Below are 23,971 nucleotides of genomic sequence, written 5' to 3'. Positions count from 1 at the left end.
TAGTGTTTTGTTTGGTTGCTGTAGTCTTATTTGTTCCTGCTTCTCATTTCACATTCTCTCCCTGATGTAATAAATCTCCATCTTCCCAGCCATCATCCCCATATTGACAAGCAAATGTCATCTGTGTTTGATTGGCATCCATTGCTCCTGAATGCAAAAGTATGATTTACGAATCAATTCTACTTGTTTATTTCAAGCCGTTCTTGTGTGTCCTCTATATGTGTTGATGGGATAACTTGCCTAATATCCACTCCTGGGCTTTCCACTGATATTATAAATCCAGGCTGCTCATTCTCCTGCTCTCTCATGGCATAGGGCTCTTCCTTCTCATATATATATATTTTTCTATTTCCCTCATCTCCCATGTACAGGCAGGAAATGTGCTATGGGGCTTATAGGACTTTTTCCATGTCTTTGGAAAAAAAAATCTTGCCCGGTACTTTAGTAAATGCTACTGAGACTTTTGAAGTCATTTTGACCAGTGATCATTTCTCATGCATGTAACACCTTCAGGCCCAATGGTGGTATCTCCTGCAAGACTGCGGGAATTGTAAGTAGAGCATATATGTATACACTCACCATTTGCAACACTTTTAAAAAGCAACGATCCCTCCCCCCTTTGTCTGGTGGGCGCGTTCATTTAAAATAATTGAGAAATGTCCTTTGGCTTTTCAACACACCTTTTACTGTTCTCCAAGTAACATCTCATATTCCATTTTAGAAGACTGGTGAGGAAAACCATCAGGTTAAACCACACACACACACACACATACACACACACACACGCATCTACCATCTGGACAACTCTAAAAGGCCCTCCTTGTGTTAAAAGTGGCCTTTTTAAAAACACCTGAAGCACTGATTGTGGGTGAAAAATATTGTCAACCTAGCCATCCTCCTTTCAACCTTCTCCTCCATCTTCCCTTTGGGGCTGCTGGCGCAGTGACACAGGGGGCTGAGGTGTGACCCTGAGTTCTGAAGGCTATTACAGGTCTGTCTGACGGCCAGTGAGAGCGCTGCCATCTCTGGGTTCAGCAAGGGAGCATTCAGGATCACACTGTTCAGTCCTGTGCGGAGGGGGCGGGGGGAGAGAAACCGAAAAAAAAAAAATTCCCACATTGTCAGAGTAATGCCAAACTCTGCCTGAGTGGGATGAGCGGAGCAGATGCTGCAGTGAGATGCCAAAGCGGCTCCCCTTCCTCTGCGCCTTGGGTGCCTATAAATTGCTCCGGCGCGCGTTTCCAGCCTCCTCTTCTGCTGGCAGGTGGTACCCGGGCAGAAGTCTACGCTCAGTCTCTCTCTCTCTCCCTAGGCTCCCGGCCGCGAGGCACTCGCTGCTGCTGCTCCTTAGCTCCTCTCGGGCTCCTGCGCTCCGGTCCCAGCCGCACAGAGCCATCGCGCCGGCCCCTCGGAGCCCGGGGGAGCCGCTGGCCGGCTCGCGCGCCCTGCGCGGGCCTTGGAGGGCGCGCAGCTATTAGAGTAGCGGTGGTTGCAAAGAAAGAAGAAGAAGAAAAAAAAGCAGGGGAAGAGCGAGCGAGAGAAGAGAAGAGAAGAGAAGAGGCAGAAAAAGGCAACTTCGCAGGGAAAGTTGGTGCGAACTGGCGCAGTCTGCAAAAACGGAAAAGTCGATCGCGGGCGGAGGCATAAAAGTGTGAGCGGCCCGGCGGGCGCGGGCGCCGGCGGCTGCTCTGCCCTCCCGGCGGCGGGCGGCGGCAGCCACAGGTGCGAAGGGGCTGGAAGGAGAGAGACAGAGACAGGAGGGCGCCCTGCGCACCCCTCCCCCCGCCTCCGCCCCCCGGCTCGGGACTTCGGCTCAAGTCACTAGGCGTCCGAGCGCCCTCCCCGGCCGCAGCCTCGCGGGGGGAGCGGGAGCAGCAGCCTCGGAGCGGCCCGCGCCGCCCGCCCGCCCGGGGGAGTTGGGGCTCGCAGGGGGTTGTTTTCGGCTCTGAAGAGGTCCCCGCCCAACCATCAAAATTTTGTCCAAAAGCAGGCAAGAGGATCGCCCCGCGCTGAGCCGGCTGGTGGGCAGCAGGAGGCGCCTGATCGCCGCCGGGGCGCTGGGGGTGGTGATGGTGCTGCTGCTGGTCATCCTCATCCCGGTGCTGGTGAGCTCGGCCGGCACGTCGGCGCACTACGAGATGCTGGGCACCTGCCGCATGGTCTGCGACCCCTATGGGGGCACCAAGGCGCCCAGCACGGCCGCCACGCCCGACCGCGGCCTCATGCAGTCCCTGCCCACCTTCATCCAGGGCCCCAAAGGCGAGGCGGGCAGGCCCGGCAAGGCGGGCCCGCGGGGGCCCCCCGGCGAGCCCGGGCCTCCGGGCCCCGTGGGTCCGCCCGGCGAGAAGGGCGAGCCGGGCCGCCAGGGCTTGCCGGGCCCGCCCGGGGCGCCCGGCCTGAACGCGGCGGGGGCCATCAGCGCGGCCACCTACAGCACGGTGCCCAAGATCGCCTTCTACGCCGGCCTCAAGCGGCAGCACGAGGGCTACGAGGTGCTCAAGTTCGACGACGTGGTCACCAACCTGGGCAACCACTACGACCCCACCACGGGCAAGTTCACCTGCTCCATCCCGGGCATCTACTTCTTCACCTACCACGTCCTGATGCGCGGCGGGGACGGCACCAGCATGTGGGCCGACCTCTGCAAGAACAACCAGGTGGGCGCGGGCGGGCGGGCAGGAGCGCGGCCAGGGGCGGAGGAGAGGGAGGGAGCAGACCCCGGACATGGGTGGGGACCCGCGGAGACCGGGCGCCGCCGCGGCTCGGCTCGGGGCTCCCTGAGCAAAGCGAAGGAGTGCGCTGCTCCACTCGGGGGACTCGGGGATTTGGCGTCCGAAGCCAGAGGGGGACTCCCAGCGGCCCCGGGAGGGCTGTTTGGTCTGGGACCCGCACTCTGTGCTGACACCCAGCGCGAACCGGCGCGACCCTCGAGGGGCGGTAAGCAGGGAGCGGGGAGTCCAGAGCAGCAGTAAGTTCGGACCCAGGCGGTGGGGTCCTTGGGCACACGCTTTGGCGGGAATGGGAGGGCTGGGGGGGTCCAGGACCAGAGTGTCAGGGCGATCAGCCTGCACCGGGGAGGAAGACAAAGGGCCGAGGGAGAAAGAAGGGTCTCCCTGTAGCGAGTTGAAGCCAGACCCCGAGACCTGCAGCGTCCCAGAACGGGAAACACAAGTGGTCAAACCCCACTTTAGTTTTCAGCCAAGGAGAAGAAGGGGGTGCTGGTAACAGAAGAAAGAGTTGAGATTCATGATTTAACACCGTAAAATAGGATCCCAAAGGCACAGCCCAAACTCCACTTCCTGGACTGGGTCCTAGGACACACAGGCCAGTGGAAGAGGGCAGGAGAGGAGTCCAGGCAGAGACTATGGGTCTTGGCCAGCAAGCCCCAGGGCACCTGCTTGAAGGTCTTTCCAACCCCAGCCTTCCAGCTCACTGGGGCAATGGCCTTGACCTCAACTGTGCAATAGCCCCCAATTAGCCCTGGGTCAGGAGGGCTTGCTCCCCTGAGCTGGCTGGCGCTGCCCCAAGGGCCACATGGTTGCAGTTTTATAATGGGGCACCTTTTCCGTTTGCTTGAGAAATTCGCAGTCACTGCAAAACCCAAATGTGTCTTATCTCTTAGTCAGGAGAGGAAAATAATACCTGTAACTGCCTGAAAGTGGAATCAGACCCTCTGCACATGTTGAATCAGTGAGCATGCAGTTTGGACAGAGCTCATGGGCTGTGACCATGTTTATTGACCTCTGACCCTGCCATGGCCAACTTTGCTCTAACAAGGTCTGTGGGGCTTGGCTACTTGCCCCCCTGAATTCAGACCTTTTAAACTATAACCCAGGCTTCTATCAAGCAGCATTGAAGCTGGAGTACTTCCAAAAAACCAAGTCATTGTCAGAATTGTTTCAGAAACAAAAGACAAATATCCTAACTGTATAAGAGATAGAAAGGACAAATAAATAAATAAATAAATAAATAATAATCTCATCCCTTCCCCTTTCTATCACCCCTCACTTCTAAACGAATTTAGAAGAAAATAGCTTGGATTCAGGACTCTGTAGAACAGCAACAACAAAAAAAGAAGTAATGGCCACCAGGAGGCACTGACAGGGTTGTTTATTATAGTTAGCATGCATGAAAATAATATTAAGCTAAATAAAAATTATTTGCAGAGCCATGGGATAGTTGCAGGTAAATGGCTCAAAAGGGCATGACTCATGGTACCAAGAGAGACCTGTGGTGCCAGCCTTACAAAGGTGCACAAACACCCTCAGCGGGCAGGGATGATGCGCCCACTTATTTACAAATTGGCTGTCTTCGAACTCAAAGGTTAAGTCTGGGAAATACTACCATGCGAAAGAGATTGTTTTTAGATGTTCATTAAACTGGAATAAGATTCAAGTTTAACCAGCCAATGTATAAAAGTGTTCACATCTTTAAATATCTGGAAACGACAATGGCATGAAAAACTAGGGAACAATATATTTAAATTACTTTACATGTAGCTATCTAGACTGCTCAGCCCAGGAATGTCACACTGATTCCAAAACAAAAACAAAAAACAACATTCTACATATGTATGTTATGGGCATTTTGTTTTTAAATTATTTCATTGTTCAGAATGTAGAATGCCCCTTTGTGTCACCCTAGTGGGTACATTCTTTGAGGGTCAGGAAAAAGAACAAGGCAAGACGGCTGACCTTAATGGTATAATGCTTTCAATTGACATTATTAAGTTGCTGCTCTGCAAAGGTAATTGAGAAAATAAATATCACAGCAAACAATATATTTTTGAATTCAGGATGTGCTATTTTGGAAAATGGTTATTACAATGTTAGTGTTAAGGAATTTTATCTCTAGAAGAGAAAGAACTCTTTTGCAAAGTCTAGTCTGCACACAGCTGCAGATGAAATATTTTATAACATCTTTATCAATATTGAATAAATAGTTTTCAATTATGCCCTTGTCTGATCACTTCTTAGAATGGCAGTTTCTTGTTCTAAACCTGAGCTGACCTAATCTGTTTCCAAAAAACAGAAACTCAGAGACCCATGTCAGTGTAATGCTCTGTGGGATAGTGGGTTAGAGAAACACAAAAATTGAAGTAAAAATTCAGTTCACTCTAGGCTAGGGGAATGCCTCTGGGCTGTCACCATATGAGAACCGTTTATTTATGCTTTGTGTTAATGCTTGGTCACAGATGGAAACATCAAAGGCCAGTAAATTAACCTGATGCGCCACTTAACCTTTTGTTTATGATTCCACAGAAGTACAATGAAAATGAAATTATGAGAGCATCAGTAGCAATTAATTAAATTAGCAAATGTTACCATAAATATTGTCTCTAATGATAAATCCTCACTAATATGATAATGCTAAAGCTACACAACCTATTACATTCTTACAAACATGCAACTAAAAGCATCATGGTTCTCATATTCGAAATGAAACCATCAGCCTAAACTTAATCTTGCCATTTGTTGAGACCCCATGACAGTGCATATTAAAGGTAAAAATTGGACTTCAAATAGCTTTACATAGAGACAGGAAATATTTTAATGTTTCAATGCTTTTAGCAGAAAATCTGAATAAAAATATTGCTGTTTGAATACAATCACTTTAATGCTACTATTAGCCACTATAATGAAAACTTAAACAGGCTCAAAATTAGAATTATAAAATAATTAAAGACCAATTTCTACTCTAAGAATTTATTTGTTATGGCACCATAACAAATGAGAGGTATATTGGGAACAGTGAATAGTGTGTGGGTTGATATTCATTTATTAGTGAGATTAAGAAATGCCAGATTAATTACCTATTTAGGGGCCACAAAAAAATGCACTAAAGATCAAGCAGAATCTAAATAGTTAGCTTATAGTATGAAAAGATATTAGAGTACATTTAGATGGAAATGGATCTATTAAGCTAAGGGAAAGGATGCATCCTATTCCTGGAGAAAATGCTAAAATCAGTGCAGATTTGGGAACCTGAAAATAGGCTCCAGGGTGGATGCATTACCTTCCTCAGTGGTTTGATGGCTTAAATGAAGAACTGTTGGAAGTCACTGAGCTAGAGACTGGAGCTCGAGATTTCAAGTGCCATTATACCTTGAAAGTACAAGCTGGTGAGCAGGAGTACTAAAGCCACGCAAGTGCACGGGAGTGTGGCAGTTACCTACCTGGGAAAGTCTTACCGTGCGGAATAGGTTAAAATCTTAGAGAATCAATTTCATTAAAAAAGCAAGCACCCTGGCTTTTTTTTTCCTTCCACAAAGGAAGTGGAAACTAGAAGGATAACTTCTAGTCTGTGAGGGTCACACTAATATATTTATAGGTTTTTGTGGTTACCCCTACTGAATAAAAATGGTAATAATGACATGGGTTTGTGGTTGTACCCTGCAGAATAATAATGTGTAATGCAAACTGCATTATATAGATTTTTAAGATTATTGACTCTGAATAAGTGATTTTAATGAGTCCTGGTTCCCAAATGCCTTCATATAGAAAACAGTGTTAAAGCACAATACCCATGGAACATGTTGTAAATGCCTAAAACAGTAAATTGTGTTTGGTTATTAATAATAGCTGAAAAGCATATTAGGGATGGTTAATATATTCCTAATATGGTTAATTACTATTTTCTATTTTAATTTTTCTCATCCATTAAAAATCCACACAAAAAAGATCAGGTCATAATCATGCTATCCTCCTTGTAGATTTTCCCCCCCTGGGAATTAGTGGCTAAACGAAATTAACAAGTCAAAGAACTCAATTCCTACAAACTTATTATTAATTCCTAGGAAATATTATCACATTAATTTGCATTGTTACTTAATGGTCAAAACAGATTACCTCACTAAATTGGTGTATACATTTCTGTCAATGCTTGTGAGCATAATTGATAGTATATTGCTATTAGTGTCAGTACAGTGTTAAGGAATTCTAAGTCCTGTAAGCCTTTTTCTCCTTTTGCTATATGATAGCCAGGAAGAAAATTTAAAATACTACTCAAATTACTTTATAAGTTCAGCAGTGTCAAAAAGCCTTCTTTTTTTTTTTTTTTTTTTTAACTTTTCAGCATTAATGTGAGAACATACCCCATGAAAATTTAATTTGAAAAATCTATCATTTACATTTTGAAAGAAATGCTTGGAAATTCTTGAATTATGTCTCACTTTCTTCATTTTGTAAAGTGATAAATTCTGGCATATTGTACCCCAAGTCATGCATTATTACATAGTGCAGTTTTACAAACCATTAAATCACTTGCTGTGTTATTCTGGAAAATATCATTATACTGGAATAGAAACAAGCCCCAGAGTAGATGTTTTATTAAAATAAATAAAATACAAGTCTGCCTATTGAAAAAAATTTTCCAAGGCAGAATCAAAATCTAGCTAAATCCACATGAAGCCCAATGTGAGTGGAGGATGTGACAGAACGTCCATGCTACTTGACATGATAGGCAATTTGTGTGCAGATGTCTATCACTCACTGAGATCACAAGCTCAACACAAGCGCATTTGTTTAGAAGCAAGCAAAGCATACATTTAGATTCACCAAAATGAGAACATTCAAACATTCTAGCAATTTGAGAGACGTCAAATCCTGGACTTTTGATTCCTTCTATAATTTTAGATATGTTAAAATTAAATAATTTGTTTAATTTCACACATCACAATCAAGCGATAAAAAGGCACAAAAAGAAAAAAAAAATCCTGAAAAGTTGGGTGAGATAGCCAAAGATGTTTAAAAGAGTTAAGCTTCTGGTAAAAGGGTCTTTACCGGCATTAAAATTTGAAAGCCCCAAATCAAATGGTTTCTTCCTGTTTCCTTCATATGCAGTGGAGTTAGAGCAGTGGTATTTCTCTGGCTCTTTACTTACTGTGGATCTCATGTTCTAGTAATTGTGGGGACTAGAGCTGAAGTTTGGATTGCACTCATATGCTCATCAACAGTTGGTAAGAACATTGCTATTTGGGTAAATTAAAATGCTAGAATTTACTGTTATTTCCACTTCAAGAAGTGACTGGGCCTAGAGACATAAGAATTAGGAAAAGTAATGATTTAGAAAGAGAATAAGTTGGAAGTTGGTATGCACTTATGACAGCCTGTAGTGAGGAAAGCCTGCTGGAATCACCCTCACAAAAGCACCCTTTCCTCCTTCCCAACCCTCCTTTTCAAGGACACAGTTGAAAGGATTGCAAAGATGCCCGCATAAAGCTCCAAGGCTAAGGTGGGCATTTCTGTGTCAGTTCTCTGACTGCTGTGGCAGCACGACAGCTTCTGTTGCTCTGTGAATGGCCTAAAAGAAAACTCAAAGATTCTCTTGGACGAATTCTAATTCTTATCTGTTTCTCGTAGGTGCGGGCCAGTGCGATTGCCCAGGATGCCGATCAGAATTACGACTACGCCAGCAACAGTGTGGTTCTTCACTTGGAGCCTGGAGACGAGGTCTACATCAAACTAGATGGCGGGAAAGCCCATGGAGGAAACAACAACAAATACAGCACATTTTCTGGATTTATCATTTACGCTGACTGATAATGCAGGAATTCAGCTCATTGATCTGAGTCTGGACGCTGGATTCGTATGGCTAACATCAGTGAATCAAGGATCCCAGGGGAATGCCAGTTGTGGGGCACCTCAGTTGTGTATATGTGGGGGAATTCAAATGCTACCTGACTCACATCTGCATTCTCAGAAACATTATGTAAAAAAATATTAAAAGCAAGATAAGCAGATGTGTGATCCACTACCGCCAAAGCAAATACTCCTTGTTATTAGTGTCCGTGTGAATGAAGTCCTATATAGATCACAAATTTTTATAGAACAATCTAAGACACTGAATTATTTCTTCAATATATATGATACTTTGGTGTACTGTGATCCTGCTGCTCTTATCCATGTCAGCTTTGGTTCTTGTGAGTGTACCTGCTTATTATGATACTTGGATTCCATTCATAGTGTAGGAAGGAATAATTTTACCCTGCAGGAGGAGGTTAATCAAAATAATGCTGCTTGTCCCCAAAGAAATTATTTGCCTTGTACTCTTGTGAACTTTAGAGCTAGACCTGGGAATGATTCAACTTCAAGCCTTAACCTGGAATTTTCTGGATCTGACGGAATTCCCAAGCCTGTGGTTACTTTCCCATTTTCTTTTTCCTAAGCATTTTCTTTTTTCTCTTTAATGGTGATAGTCTTTTAAAGTAGAGATTGAAATTGTATCATAGAATTACCCTATAAGTGTGAAAATGTGTAATATGTATGGTATTTAGAAAATCCCCTATGTGTCCATTTTGTCACTAGAATGTGTTTAGATTTACTTGGAAAGTCAGAGAAATCTATTCTTTGATGTTAAATCAGACTGAGGCTTTTGCCTTCTTTGGAACAAAAGATTATTCATAACCCAATGCACAAAGGTTTAATTTGAGCTGCTGCATGCATCACCAAGGGATCGTTAAGTAAGGCTTTCAAATAGTAACTGACTAAAGTTGTGGCCTGAGGTTATTTCAAAATGAACAATTTGACATATAATGAGTATGACAACAAAGTGTATATATTTTATAGAAATACCTGTACACACACACACACACACACACACACACACACACACACACGACTTTAGATCATAGGTACAGTGACTGCTATAGCCTCAAATTTTAATTGAAAAAAATATATGTGTATGCGTGCGCACACGCACACACATATGTTATTTGAATTATTTTGGATTGAAGTATATTTTGGATGACAAAAATATATGGAATAGCAAAATAATTGAAAAGGCTTCTCTTTTAAGAGTTATCCAGAAAATTAAACTGTATTAGGTTAAAATGCTCTATCCATCACATGTCTGTAAATTAGCCTATGACTTCTCTGTTACCCTCTGCCAATCAATAATTCTTACTGCATTCTGTGGCAGACTGTTAACATTAGGACTGCTGAAACAAAGTGGCTCTCCTTTGTAATGTTTGTAAATTATACGCATTTAAATTACCAATTTTTCTTTTTTTTCTCAGGTGGATTGAAGCTGACAGTAAAGTAGATTTTGTGAGTAATGGAAATCCTTTCTCTCTGTTTAAAATACACTACTGAAAGCCATCTCTTTAAAACTAAGAAAAAAATTAAAAATGCATGCTGATAGATCTGAACTATCAGACAACTTCTTCTATTACAATGAAAAATCTGTTCCCCTCTCAGCTGCCTTTTGAAGACTCTTAGACAAGTAGATTTCAAAAACAGATATTTAAAAATCTGCTTGTTTTACCCGTGAAGGATATTTGCATTTTCTTTTCACTTAAAGGAATTAGTTCTTTCTCCTGGCTCTTTCCTCTTTGGTACTTTCTGTTCTAACACCCAAAAAGCTTGATCATCTTTGATCTGCAGAACTATCTTTTATTTAGCAAACCTCAACTTCCCAAAAGAGCTATGCATCTGAAGGTACTGTTTGCTTAGTTTAAATGCCTTAGCCTGAGTAACTGTTGTGATTATGTGATTAAAAACACTTAGCCCATTCACTAAAAATAATGATTAGTTCCATTTGACTTTCCTAATATATAAGATAACTCAGAAAGGAGTTGTAATGAATTTTATTTCTATTTAACAACATATACTTATCAAAGAATTGGCAACAGGGTTTGTAGAATTTTTATTTAATTTTAGGTAACAGCACACTGAGAATTCAAACAAAAGATTAACTTATAAAAAGCAGTGCACATCAACTAAGAGTTTTAACTGAGTTTTTAAAAGGCTTTATTTACACAAACCATCAGGGCTGGACACCTTTTATTTTTATTTTATTTTATTTATTTATGTATATATGTATTTACTTATTGATTTATCTTGAAAATATGTATTAAAGCTGAAATAAAGGAAACAACAAAGGAAGGGCTTCACGTGGAAAAAGCAACAGGAGAACCTGGACAGGGCTGCTGTAGCTCACTAAAAAGTCAGAGGAAAAGGGAGTCTTGGAGACAGATTCAGGGGGTGAGCTGGGGATGAGTTGCATCTGTCCACTGCTCCCCTTGTTGCAAGTCTCATGGGGACCTTTAAAGTTTTAAAAAATAGTACGTGCCTGAGAGAAGGTCATGGACATACTCCAAGGAGGGTGCCAAGGCTGATACCTTTTAGAGAGTTGGCTGTAGAGTCATATTGTCATTTCTAATATATCTGACCTTTTCTCCAGAAAAATAAGCATTATTTTCTTTAGTTAGGCCCAAGGAAAAACAAAGAAAAGGTAAAGAAAATAAAGAGACTATATAAATAGATATATATGGCAAACATTTCTCTTTTTTTGCATTATACATGATTAATTGATTAAATTGTGGCCTTTGTTATTATAAATGTAATGATTCATTAAAATATATTATGTAATATATTCTGACTTTTATGATTGAATTTTTATAATTCAGTATTATGTTATGTGTTCATGCCTCCTTTTACAAATGTTTCAAAGCACAACAAAAATTTATAGCAAAAATGGATGCCAGAAAAGCATAGACAACACAACTGATTTATGAAAAGTATATATAGATAGGTAGACAGCATATAATTATCCTTCCACAATATTTTTACCTTTGTAAATTGGTGATTGTTTTTGCAGTATCTATTGAAAAAAATCTCAAAATTTCACTTCTCTTGCTGAAGAAGCTATTTTAAAGCACCACATTACTCATTAAGCATTAATTAAAGAACAGCAGGATAATTAGTAGGATCATCAATATTACAAGAAACATTGGATTGCTCCAGAAGGGGGTAATTTAACTCAAAACACTTTAAATTCTCAAGTAGGACAGCCGATAGATTAAGAAAACAAAACAAGCCTTCACTAAAGGGATTTAGACTGTAACTCATTGTTTGAAAGCAGGTGCTTCTGTGATTATTTGTTAATGCAAAGTACTGGGGCTCCATGAGGCTCAAAGACTCCCTAAAGGTGCAGATGTAATAGCCAGTTTCTGAGAAGGTAACGTGCTTCTAATTCTCACAAAAAGGAAATGACCCATCATTAGTTCTATGTAGCTCTGATTAATTATTATCCCAGAGTCGGTTTGAAATCACTGAATGTTCTCTGTAAGCTTTATATTCAAGATGTGAATTCATAACCATCTTATCGGAAAGTTAGCCATTGTCGAGGGTTCTCTACTAATATCTTATCAAGTGCATCCTGGGTGATACCTCTAAGCAACATTTTAGGAACAATGTTGGTGAGTATATGAGAATAGCCGTGGCCTCCATATTTCATCAGCCGATGCTTTGTGTGTATGTCATGGGCCATCAGAATTCGGTCTTCATAGCCCTCATCCACCAGAAGACGCACCCTGTGAAAAATTGTAACTCATTACATCACTTATCTCACATTTACAATTTCCAGGGTGCTTAAAACTTTTACTTAAAAACCTACTGTGCTTATGGAGATCCCACCTTCCACTGTGACATCTGTCCTAGGAGACCTTTGTGATGATGATAAAGATACTGCTGCATTTTGGTAGGAACACAGCCCTTATTCCATGAACACAGAATTTCCAGCCATTGATATTTAGGGCAATGTCTGGCAATGCTGCATTAAAGATAGCTTCTAACAGGAGGTGCGAGTTTGAATGAATGGCCACTTTAGCATTTCACTAAATAACTGTTCTGCATCTGTGGCTGGTTCTCTACTCTAAAAATGCCTTTCTCGGAGGGCCTGTTTTTCAGATCTCAATCTCTATTTTTTTCCTTTTTTTTTTTTTCTCCTAGCAAATAACATCAATGACTATTTGTGATTAAATAAGGAAACAAAAGGAATCTTCATGCAAGTAAAACATTCTGAGAGTAAAATCAGCTGGTTTGGAAGTGAAGAGTATATGATGGCTAGACAGTCCATTTAATATATATATACTTATTTATATATATATTGTATATAATATATATATATATATATATATATATATAATTTATTTATTTATTTATTTATTTATTTATTTATTTATTTATTTTATTGATTTAAGAGAGGAAGGGAGAGGGAGAGATTGAAACTTCGGTGATGAGGTGATGAGAGAGACTCATTGATTGGCTGCCTCTTGCACACCCCCTACTGCGAGTGGAGCCTGAAACCCAGGCATGTGCCCTGACTTGGAATCAAACCATGACTTTCTGGTTCATAGGTCCATGCTCAACCACTGAGCCATGACAGCCATGCTATTCAGTCCTTTTTTAAAGGTCAGCAATGGTACATCTATATTTGGAACATTTGTCCCTTTGAAGTCTATGAGAATTTTGACTTAGTCTTGGAGCACTAGGTTAAATTGACCAATAAAAATTTACTCTTCCTTCCTTCTATTTCAACAAAATTGCTACAAATAATGAGCCATTCCTTTAAATTTACATTCAGTTGACTAAAGAAGGGCTTCCTGGCTATTGTCTAAACATCTCATGCTGTAATCCATAGCATGAGTCACCTCCTGACAGTCACCATCTGTACGTGTCTGGACTCTGGGCAGTGTCTGTCGTGACTTGCATGGGTCCCTGATGACAGATGTAACTTGGAGACAGTGTCTCTTCTCTGGCATTTGCTATATAGTATCGTCACTCTCTAGATTCCCAAGTGGATCTAGGTATTCTTTTTAATTTCAAAAGCACTTCTTGACATTCCAGTGCATGGGTCATATTTAACAACTACCACAGGAAGCAAAATGAGGGGCACTACACAAAAACTCAAGCACAAAACCCTGCCCTCTGAAAACATACATTTAAAAATTAATTACAATGGAAAATTAGGTCTTGTGTTCGCAGGTCAAAGGGATACAAGTGCCAGAGAAGAGGAGCCAACTTGGATTTTTTAAATCTAGAACTCTGTATTCACATTGCATGTACCCCATGTCATCACATGTATTCTATAAGTACATGTGTGTCCTATAAGTACACAGAATGCTAATTGTGCCACCACAATTCTTTGTCTCTTTAAGATTTGTGTAATGTCCAAAAGTTCTGAAGTTACTTCCGGAACAAACTCCCTTTGAGGGAAGTATCTAAGAGAGTTATCTATCATTTATAAAAAGGAGAGATTTGACAGAAACAATATGCAATGCTGAAACTCAGTTTGACAATCCCTGATCCACAACTGAAAAGGAGTATCGCACTACAGGAAATTTTAAGGTATGCTTTCCCCAACTTTTCATCTGTTTTCTTTGAGGAAAAAAAAAGTAGTATCTCATTACTACAGAGGCATATCTTATGGATAAACAAAATTTTGTAAGAGGCCTTGTGTCATACTCTTGTGTCAACAACCCAAATTTAATGAATTGTGTAGTAGTAAGGAAAGAACACAATGGATAAGATACTCATTTGAAGATGGGAACCCTTAGAACTCATTAGGTCAAAGATCTGGTGACTAGTTATTTCATGAGGGAGATAATGTTATGGCTCAGGAAACATAATTATATCCCATCAAGAACACTGCCTGGTCATTCCTAAAATGAGACCATCTCTCACGCAGTGCCCTGTATGGAAGAACAGTAGTTCTAGCAATGCCGCTGGGAGGAATGAGCCACTACAGATGAGAAGACAAAAAAAAAAAAAATCACAGTAATTATAGAAATACAAATGAGTTAGTGTTTTGAAACAAATATTAGAGAGAGACTACAAAGTGTGAAAAGGCAGAGATATAATAAGATTTGAGAAATGGAGCAGAAGATTGAAAACAGGTGTTAGACACAGAATTTCTGGTGCTGAAAACCAGAGGTAGGCAAAAGCATACTTCTCTGTTCTTGCATTTCAGAGCTTTACAACTACCAGGGCTCAGAAAATACTGCCAATGAATGATGGAAAAACAAGTGCCCAAGAGGTGGGGGACGAAGATACTTGGGCATACACAGTCCAACAGTTCATTCGGTCATTACTTGGGGCTCTACTTGAGTCAGTGACTGAATGCATGGTTTTAATTTAAGGGAGATTAACTATACTTACATACACATATACAAAGAGATACATAAACACAATACACACATAGATAATTTTTGATGCATTTTATGCATCAAGAATGTTTACATTTGATACAATACAAGTTGACAAAATTAAGTCCTTGTTTTTTTTTAAAAAAATATTTTTTTAAATTGATTTTTTACAGTGAGGAAGGGAGAGAGATAGAGAGCCAAAAACGTCGATGAGAGAGAAACATAGACCAGCTACCACAGCCAACGTACATGCCCTCTACAGTAGGGGTGTCGAACTCAATCAGAGAAGGGGCCGAAATCTAAAATCCAGCCTAAATCGCGGGCCGAATGGTTTACTGAACAGACCTAAACTGACAATGTCATAAACTGACAGCGGAGTGCAGTGATGACAGCGCGGTGTGGGCCACATTGCAAGGCCTGGCGGGCTGGATTTGGCCCGTGGGCCTTGTGTTTGACACATGTGCTCTACAGGAATCGAACCCAGGACCTGTAGAGTCCGCAGATCGATGCTCTACCACTAAGCCAAACTGGTTTTGGCTTAAGTCCTTGTTTTTATTTAATAGCTGAAAAGATATTAAGTATGCTGAGAAGGCAGAGTGGGGGAGCTGTTGGTCATCCTTCCCCACATCTCCTTCATAGATCCCCCTCTGCAGATTTCCTGTCTTATTCCAGAAGGTCTGGAAGCCTCAAGGAAGACATAGGGGTACAAAAGATATACCTCACTACCAAAAAGGAAGCAGGTCCTAGGAGCTAACTTCCCATTTCCAAGATGATTTGTAAAATGTGTGTTGAGGGTATTCATCAGGAAATCATGGTTTTGAAATCATGAAAGATGATGAAGACCTATCATGCCACCCCATTTTAAATGTCAGAGGATATTCACCTAAGTATGGCATAATCCAGTAGGGCATAGGGAAACCCATTTGCCAGTATTGAATAATGTTCCTGGTTCAGTAAATTAAAAACATTAAAACAATATAAACAGAAATGAAACAAATAATCTGTTTATCAAAGAACTAGCTTGAGTATTAAAAAAAGAAAGAAAGAAAAAAAAAAGACCTAGCTTTACTGGTCAGGACAATCCAAGCAGTTCACTTATGCAGAGCTGAGCCTCTATATAACTAGTTTAACCTAGCTCTCTCTAGTGATGCTAAACTTGAAGCATATTTTACTCTGAATGAGGTCATCGGGGAAGAGTGCTGATACATGGGGCAGCATAAAGGTGTATATAGAAAGGTTGACTGCCCAGGGGGAAGAGGCTAAGCCTGTCCTTTGTTCTTTGAACCTCACCGTTTCTGAACATCACATCTTTACTCCAGTTTTGCTTCCATTCTAACCAGTTTTCTACACTTGGAATCATATTCTGATCCTTGTCATCATAAAGAACTACTTCCTCTCTTAAATCTGAATCTTCAGTTTCCCACTCTGACCTCCAGTTACGTCTTTCTAGTTCTTTACTTGCCCTTTCCTACTAAATGTATTCACTCACTTCATTAAAGCTCCCAGTTACTTGCCCTTGCTATATATAGAAGGTTTCTCTCTTTCCTTCAAGTTGGACCTTATGACCCTCATCTCAACCCCTCCCTGTTCCAATTTTTTAGATAGAATCCCAACTTTCACTCTTTCTAACTGTTTACTTTTTTTTGGTTCATTTTTGCTTCTACTCACAAAGCTTCTTGGTTCCAAGAACCAAACTACAAAACATTTTTTAAAAAATAATCACCAAATCATGTGTTCATTGGTGCCAATATATGGTCATGCAGTCATGATTGCTAGCCTCACCTGGGTCTTGCACACATCTTGTCCCTAGCCACATCCCTCTCATCCCCAGCCTACATTCTCCTTTCCAAGGTTCTGCCCGGAATCCACTCCTTTCTCAAGAGATGAGTGTCATGGGCACTCACTAGAGACCAGATGGGGCCATATGCTCTCAGTTTCCTGTTCCTCCTGCCAAGATTTATTTGTATTCACCTCATTACTTGCATCCCCTCATTTCAGTGGAGAAAGTATATCTCATTTTAACCAACTTTTTATTTGCCTCTCAGATCCCATCTATTTGTCTCCTTGGGAGCCTTTTTCTGTATCTTTTCTCTCTCCAGATTTTTAAAGGAACATTAATTGACAGTTCCATATTCTGCTCCAGACACTCAGCTAAAAATGTTGTATACTTTATTTCATATACATTCTATAACAACCCTGTAGAATAGGCACTACTTATTTCCCAGTATTCATTCTCTCTGTCTGTCTCTCTGCTCTCACTCTCAGCTATATCAACACTGTTCAACTCCTAACAAAATCTTTCCTTGATCTGTCTTGTCTTCAAGCTTTAGCCCTACACATCTGCTTTTCTTTAGTACCAAGCTTCTTGAAAGAGTAACCCCTACATTCTCTTCCTCACCTCCTGCTTATTCCTCAAGCCTTTTCTAACAAGACTGCACTTATTATTTCTGAAATGAGAACCTCCAGACTGAAATGCAATGGATACTTTTTAGTCTTTATCTCACTTGATATCTGCCACCTATTACACGTGCTCAAGCCCTTCTGCTTTCAGCATTCTTCTCCACCAACTTCAGTAATAACGTATTTTCCTGACATTCTCATCACTTTGAAAACTTCTCAACTGTCCTTGAGTGTCTGTTCCTGAGTCCATCCCTTAAACGTGTGTGTTCCCCAGGGCTCTGTCCTCATTCTCTTCTCTGAGTGATCCTATTCATCCCCACATTTCCAACTATTGCATACAATCCAATGATGTCTATATTTATGCCTCAGTTCAAATTTCTAGCCTGAGCTTCACTTTTATCCAAGGGCCCCTCTGGATAGCAACACTTAAATTTTCCCAAACAAAAGTCATCCTTTTCTTTTTTTAAAATATATTTTATTGATTTTTTACAGAGAGGAAGGAAGAGGGATAGAAAGCTAGAAACATCGATGAGAGAGAAACATTGACCAGCTGCCTCCTGCACACCCCCTACCAGAGATGTGCCCACAACCAAGGTACATGCCCTTGACCAGAATCGAACCTGGGACCTTTCAGTCCGCAGACCGACACTCTATCCACTAAGCCAAACCAGTTTTGGCCAAAAGTCATCCTTTCCAATCTCAAATCTATCTCTTCTTTCAGGTTCTCTAACTTATTATGTTCCCTTTTCATGTCACTATATAATTAAGATAAACCAGGTCATTCATCCTTGACTCTCAAATTTTTCCACTTGTACTGTTCTTTGCTTTCACTGCATGTTAGACCATTTTGAAAGGTTAGATTTTATATGATGTTTAGTCTTTAGACATCGTACTTGTAACAATTAAGCTGTCACTTTAGTGATTACTTTTAATAAAGCATTTAAAAAATATATTGTATAAGGTTATGACTTAAGTGTGTTCAACCTGGGAAAGAAACATCTTCAGGAAAGATAAACATAGGAAAACATGTTTTATTCTCTTATTGACATGGCAGGGATTGAGTGTTATCTGTGTTTCTTGTTAGCTGCCCATCTGCACTGACTGTCTAAGGCTCTGTTAAGCTTTTTGCCTACTTAAGATGACTCATTTTCTTCTTGCAATAATATATAGAGATTTTTCTCCCTGAAATAGCATTGGGATATTTTTCTCTGCAAGTCTTTGGTTCTTCCTGCTTCCTGATTTCCCAATCTTTGCTAAAACCCACCCAGATATGAAAATCAAAAAGGAATGCTATAAGAGATTTAATCATATTTACCTTCTAATTCTTTTATTATCATCGGGCATGTCAATATCTGGGTTCAATTGGTAATTAAGGAATTCATTACCAAAGAGATCATATTCCAAGTAACAGCCAAGTTGAGCAAACTCCAGTAGTTCCTTCTTATCAAGTATAGTCCTAGTGGCAATAAAACAGACATATTGTTATTATTGAGAGTCTATTTTCCATATATACAGATTAAAAGTTTTTAAGCACATTATGTACTGGAACATAGTTTAAGTAACTGAACTTATGAAGTGACTATAAAATAGCAAGTTCAGTTTATTAGCAGAAATAAGAGAATTTATCCATGCAAAAGGGACTTTTCCCTTTAAAATACTGGGGAAATGTAGACATTTTAATTACATTGCCAATACTCAAAAACGCAAATTTTTTAAAATTTATTTTATTTTATTGTTTTTAATCCTTACCTGAGGATGTGTTTTTATTGATTCAAGAGAGATGAAGGGGGATATGGGAGAGAAAAAACAAAAAAACAAAAAACAATTGGTTGTCTCCTGTATGTTCACTGACCTGGGATCAAATATGCAATATTTTTGGTGTACAGAGTGATCCTCCAACAAACTGAGCCACCTAGCCAGGGCTACTCAAAACCAATTTTGTAATTCTCCTATAGAATTGTCTTCAGGATATGATCCACATACGTTTGAAATTCCTTAGTGACTGCTGTGAATTGTGGAAACTATTGCAAGAAATTTGGCACCAGGTGCCATGCTTTGGGTGAGTGATACTAATCTGGAGAAAACCTGAAGCTAAAGTACAATAAGAGGATTAGCTTCTTGTTAAGATCATTGTCTGGTTCTAAAATTAATTTCAAAGCTTATGTGAATATCATTAAAACATCTTTAAAAGGTACAATCCTAATATATAAAACCCCTGGGTCCATCACGACTGGATGCTCGACCAACCAGAAGTCAGTCCTGCAGTCAGTGCTGGGTTGCTGTAGTGACCCAGCACTGAGTGCTGCAGCTGCGGTTATGGTAACCTATCACTGACTGCTGAGCGGGCTGCGAATAAGGCCTGGAGAGAGGCCTGAAGAGAGAAGCAGGGTCTGATCCATAGCTTATGTGGCAGCTATTGATCAGCCGTTGTCTCTCTTTCTCTCCTGACTGGGCCAGCCTCTAAAGGGGCTGCTGATCAGCCCTGCCTTTCTGATCAGGTCCGTTGAAAGGCCCAGAGATGCTGATTGGCATAGAAACTGACCAATCAGAATCAAATCTGGGTGAACTGTGAGGAGCCAATGGCTGCCTAAGAGGTAGAGCTTTTGATGTTGACTGGCATAGAAACCGACCAATCAGAACCAAATTGGCTGGCAGAGAGGGCAGTTGGGGGTGAGATCAGGCCTGTGGGGGAGAACAGTTGGGTATGAGATCAGGTTGGCAGGGGAGGGTAGTTAGGGGTGATCACACAAGAAGGCAGATGGGTTAGGGGCAATTAGGTAGGCAGGCAGAGGCAGTTAGAAGCGATAAGGCAGGTAGACAGGTGAGCAGTTAGGAGCCAGCAGTCCCAGATTGCAAGAGGGATGTCCAAATGCTGGTTTAGGCCTATTCCCACAAGGGCATTCCCCAAGAGGTCCCTGATTGGAGAGGGTGCAGGTTAGGCTGAGGAAACCCCTACTCTGTGCACCGGGCCACTAGAACTCTATATACTCCCTCTCTCTCTCTCTCTCTCTCTCTCTCTCTCTCTATATATATATATATATATATATATATATATATATATATAAGCTCTGTGTGCTTACTTTTAAAATACAACTTATTACTTTATGATGATTTTTGTAGTTATCTTCTAATTCAATAGAGAACTTAGTAATAATATCACTACTTTCTGTTGCAAGACTATGAAATGAATGGAAAAGGAGAAAAATGCAAGATAAATACAATAAACCATCAGAGGAGTAGTCTGGAGTAAGAGTAAATGATCTTAATAAATTTATATTTAACAAGTAAAAAGGGATGCATTGAGTTAGGCCCCCCCAAAATGGTAGAAATTCAAACACAAACATAAATAAGAAGGAAAGAAAAAGAAATTTCAGCAATATACAATGAATATGGAACTAATGTGAGGGGGGAATATAACCCATCAGACATTGTGTAAAGGTAATTAAGGGCCTAGAAAAAGAATTACTGGGATCTAGGATTGGCCTGGAGAAGAGTTAGAATATCAGACAATCATTGACTCATTAGGATTGAATATACTCTAATATACTTTTACTTTGGCAACTACAGGATGCAAGGATTAAAGCACTATTATCATATCTAATAAAAGATTAATATGCAAATTGACCACACTTCTGTTATACCCACAAGCCACTCCCACCAGCCAATCAGAAGCAAGTATGCAAATTAGCCGAACCAAGATGGCTACATCCACAGAGAGAGAAGGAGGCCTGGGTTTCCCTGGCAATGGAGGAAGCCAAGCTTTCTGCCTGCCCTGGCCTGCTTTGGCCTGCTTTGGCCTCCGCTTAAGGTTACAAAGTTTCAATTATAGAAGATAAATAAATCCCAACAAAAATGGTGGCAGCCATGGACCTGGAGAGAACAGAAGGCTTGAGTTGCCCCCATCAATGGAAGAAGCCAAGTTTCCACAGCACTGACTTGCCTTAGCCTCCACTTAAGGCTACAATGTTTCAATTATAGAAGATAAATAAATGCCAGATATTAGGGCCTCCGCTTGGGTTGTGGCCAGCCTGCAAATCACCACAGACCCCTCACCCAAGCCGTCCCACACCACAAGGGAACCCCCACCCTGATCTGGGACACCCTTCAGGGAAAACCAGCTGGCCCCCACTTGAGAACCAGGCCTCTATCCTATCTAATCCTATCTAATAAAAGAGTAATATGCAAATTGACTGTCACTCCAACACACAAGATGGCTGACCCTATGTGGTCAAAGATGACTGTCCCCAATGGGGATACAAGATGGCCACCACAAAATGGCCAGCAGGGAAGGGCAGTTTGGAGGGACCAGGTCTGCAAGGGTGGGCAGTTGTGGGCGATCAAGCCTTCAGGGGAGGGCAGTTAGGGGTGACCAGGCCAGCAGAGAAGGGAAGTTGGGGGGGACCAGGCCTTTAAGGGAGAGCAGTTGGGGGGGGACTAGGCCTGCAGGGAAAGGCAAACAGGCTGGCAGGTGAGTGGTTAGGGAGTGATCAGGCGGGCAGGCAGAAGCAGTTAGGAGCAATCAGGAAGGCAGGCAGGTGAGCAGTTGGGAGCTAGCCATCCTGGATTGTGAGAGGGATGTCCGAATGCCTGTTTAAGCCCGATCCTACTGAAATCAGGCCTAAACGGGCAGTCAGACATCCGTTAAGGGGTCCCAGATTGGAAAGGATGCAGGCTGGGCTGAGGAACACCCCCCACCCCGTGAACAAATTTTCTGCACCGGGTCTCTAGTATGTCTATAAATCTCTTCTAAGAGGTCAGAAGTGTTTTTGAAACCTTGTGTCCAAAGCATAGGAGGACCAATTAAGCCTCAGTGTGTCACGAGTGCAGGAATTTCTGCTGTGCTGAGATCCTTTCTTGGAGTTCACTATTGACTTTCATTCTGAGCAATCACATTGGAGCTGGCTTCTATTTATCCTATTCACCAATTTAGCATAACTTAGAGTTCACAGTGTTGTTTTAGGCATACTCTAAAATGTGCATTAGTTCTGTGCTTTCTTCTGTTAATACTACTCCTTTTCCATGTTCTTACTATGGAAACCATCTTTTGCTTCCAAAATTACCAGGCTAAAAGGATATGGGTTTTTCTATAATAAATATTTTGTTTCCCCTGTTCCCCCCTACCCCCAAAGAACCATGCTTACACACAAAAATATAATTAAAATAACATAAGGGGAAAGAGATAAGTTCAGTATTTTTCCTTTTGAGTCAATTCATTCGGTTTGTTCATTAGCAATATGGGCAAGGTACTGGGGTGAGGGTGGGGAGGGCAGTCTGGAGTCGAGAAGAGGAATGGAAGTGCCAATGACAGGTTGGATCAGACTCTAACACCTTTTTTTTTCTACTGGCATAATGTCTTGAGAGTAAGTTTTCTAAATTTTAAGTAGTATATTGAGGAACATATTCAATGAAAAGTCCATAGTAAATGAAAAGCCATAGAAAAATTTTTAGTCTTAGATTCAATTGTAAATAATAAGTAAAGTTGCTGGTCATCATCATTATTACCATTATTATTATCATCATCATAGCTTGGAATTATAAAAAAGTACTGGATCTAGCATTGTGCTAAGTGCTTTGCATTTATTATCTCTTTCAATATCCTTTACAATTTTTTCACGTCTTAATTTCACAGATGAGAAACTGGAATTTAACATATTAGATATTCAATGTGATATGCAGAAGTATGAATTAATTTCAAAGCTAGAATCTACTCTCTTAACTATCATACTTACGATATTACTTCTTCTATGGCTAAATATCCTGTATTCAAAGGATACTTTCCAAAATTGCATTGATTATCTGTGTACATCATATGTTTTAATTTTAATTTTTAAATTTAATTCCCTCCCCTCAGTAACCTCATTTGCTCTTGAAAAATGGGAAATTTACCTTTAAAGAGAGTAATAACCCCAAAAAGTAAGGAAAGATTGCTTTATGGCTATATTTAATTGCAAGTTCAGACAGTAACTACTTATAACAGGATTTGACCATTGTAGTTACTTCAGGCAATTCAAATGACATGGTCAAAAAAGGAGAAGAAACTATATTAATCATTGACACTATTTACTTTCTTACTAGGAGTCTGATATTGCTCTGAGCCTTTTAAAAATATTAAAGGACATATATTAAGGGTCCATCTTTCTCCTAAAGTCCAGACTTGCATGTATAATTGCCTACTTGTCATGTCCATGTAGATGTCCAATAGACAAGTTTAATATGTCTCCAACTAAATGCCTTGTCTAATACCCTAAACTAACTGCTCCAACACCTTTTTCTTTTCTTTTTTAAAATATATTTTATTGATTTTTTATAGAGAGGAAGAGAGAGGGATAGAGAGTTAGAAACATCGATGAGAGAGAATCATCAATCAGCTGCCTCTTGCACAACCCCTACTGGGGATGTGCCCACAACCAAGGTACATGCCCTTGACTGGAATCGAACTCTGGACCCTTCAGTCCTCAGGCCAACGCTTTATCCACTGAGCCAAACTGGTTTCGGCTAACACCCCTTTCTATCTCAGTGGATGGTAACTCCATCCACCCAGTTGCTCAGGCCAAAAAATCTTATGATTATCCTGACTGCCAGTTTTTTTGTTTGTTTTTTGTGTTTTTTGTTTTGTATATATATTCTACATCTAATCCATTAGGG

The 23,971-nt window shown here is 40.8% G+C and overlaps 2 protein-coding genes across 2 annotated transcripts in view; one reads left to right on the top strand and one right to left on the bottom strand.

The window, feature by feature from the left end:
• Positions 1–1,186: 1,186 nt before the first annotated feature.
• Positions 1,187–11,371, top strand: C1QL3 (complement C1q like 3). Its single transcript, XM_084871491.1, has 2 exons — positions 1,187–2,657; positions 8,361–11,371. The coding sequence occupies exons 1-2, from the start codon at positions 2,070–2,072 to the stop codon at positions 8,538–8,540; spliced, it is 768 nt and encodes a 255-aa protein (XP_084727617.1). The 5' UTR covers positions 1,187–2,069; the 3' UTR covers positions 8,541–11,371.
• Positions 10,570–23,971, bottom strand: part of PTER (phosphotriesterase related) — a 63,606-nt gene continuing 50,204 nt past the window's right edge. The window contains exons 4-5 of the mRNA XM_084871349.1: positions 18,642–18,782; positions 10,570–12,313 (exon numbers count right to left, since the gene is read on the bottom strand). Coding sequence (XP_084727475.1) covers positions 12,103–12,313; positions 18,642–18,782 — 352 coding nt within the window. The 3' untranslated portion in view covers positions 10,570–12,102. The remainder of the gene's footprint in view (positions 12,314–18,641; positions 18,783–23,971) is intronic.

The sequence above is a fragment of the Pipistrellus hanaki genome (assembly GCF_964339955.1).
Source record: "Pipistrellus hanaki genome assembly, chromosome: 1".
Classification (NCBI taxonomy): Eukaryota; Metazoa; Chordata; class Mammalia; order Chiroptera; family Vespertilionidae; genus Pipistrellus; species Pipistrellus hanaki.
This window is presented reverse-complemented; position numbering and strand designations above follow the sequence as displayed.

Excerpts from the sequence above, each read along its gene's own strand:
- C1QL3 (XM_084871491.1), top strand. The coding sequence starts at position 2,070 with ATGGTGCTGCTGCTGGTCATCCTCATCCCGGTGCTGGTGAGCTCGGCC. Across the intron at positions 2,658-8,360 it reads ACCTCTGCAAGAACAACCAG|GTGCGGGCCAGTGCGATTGC; the intron begins GTGGGCGCGGGC and ends TGTTTCTCGTAG.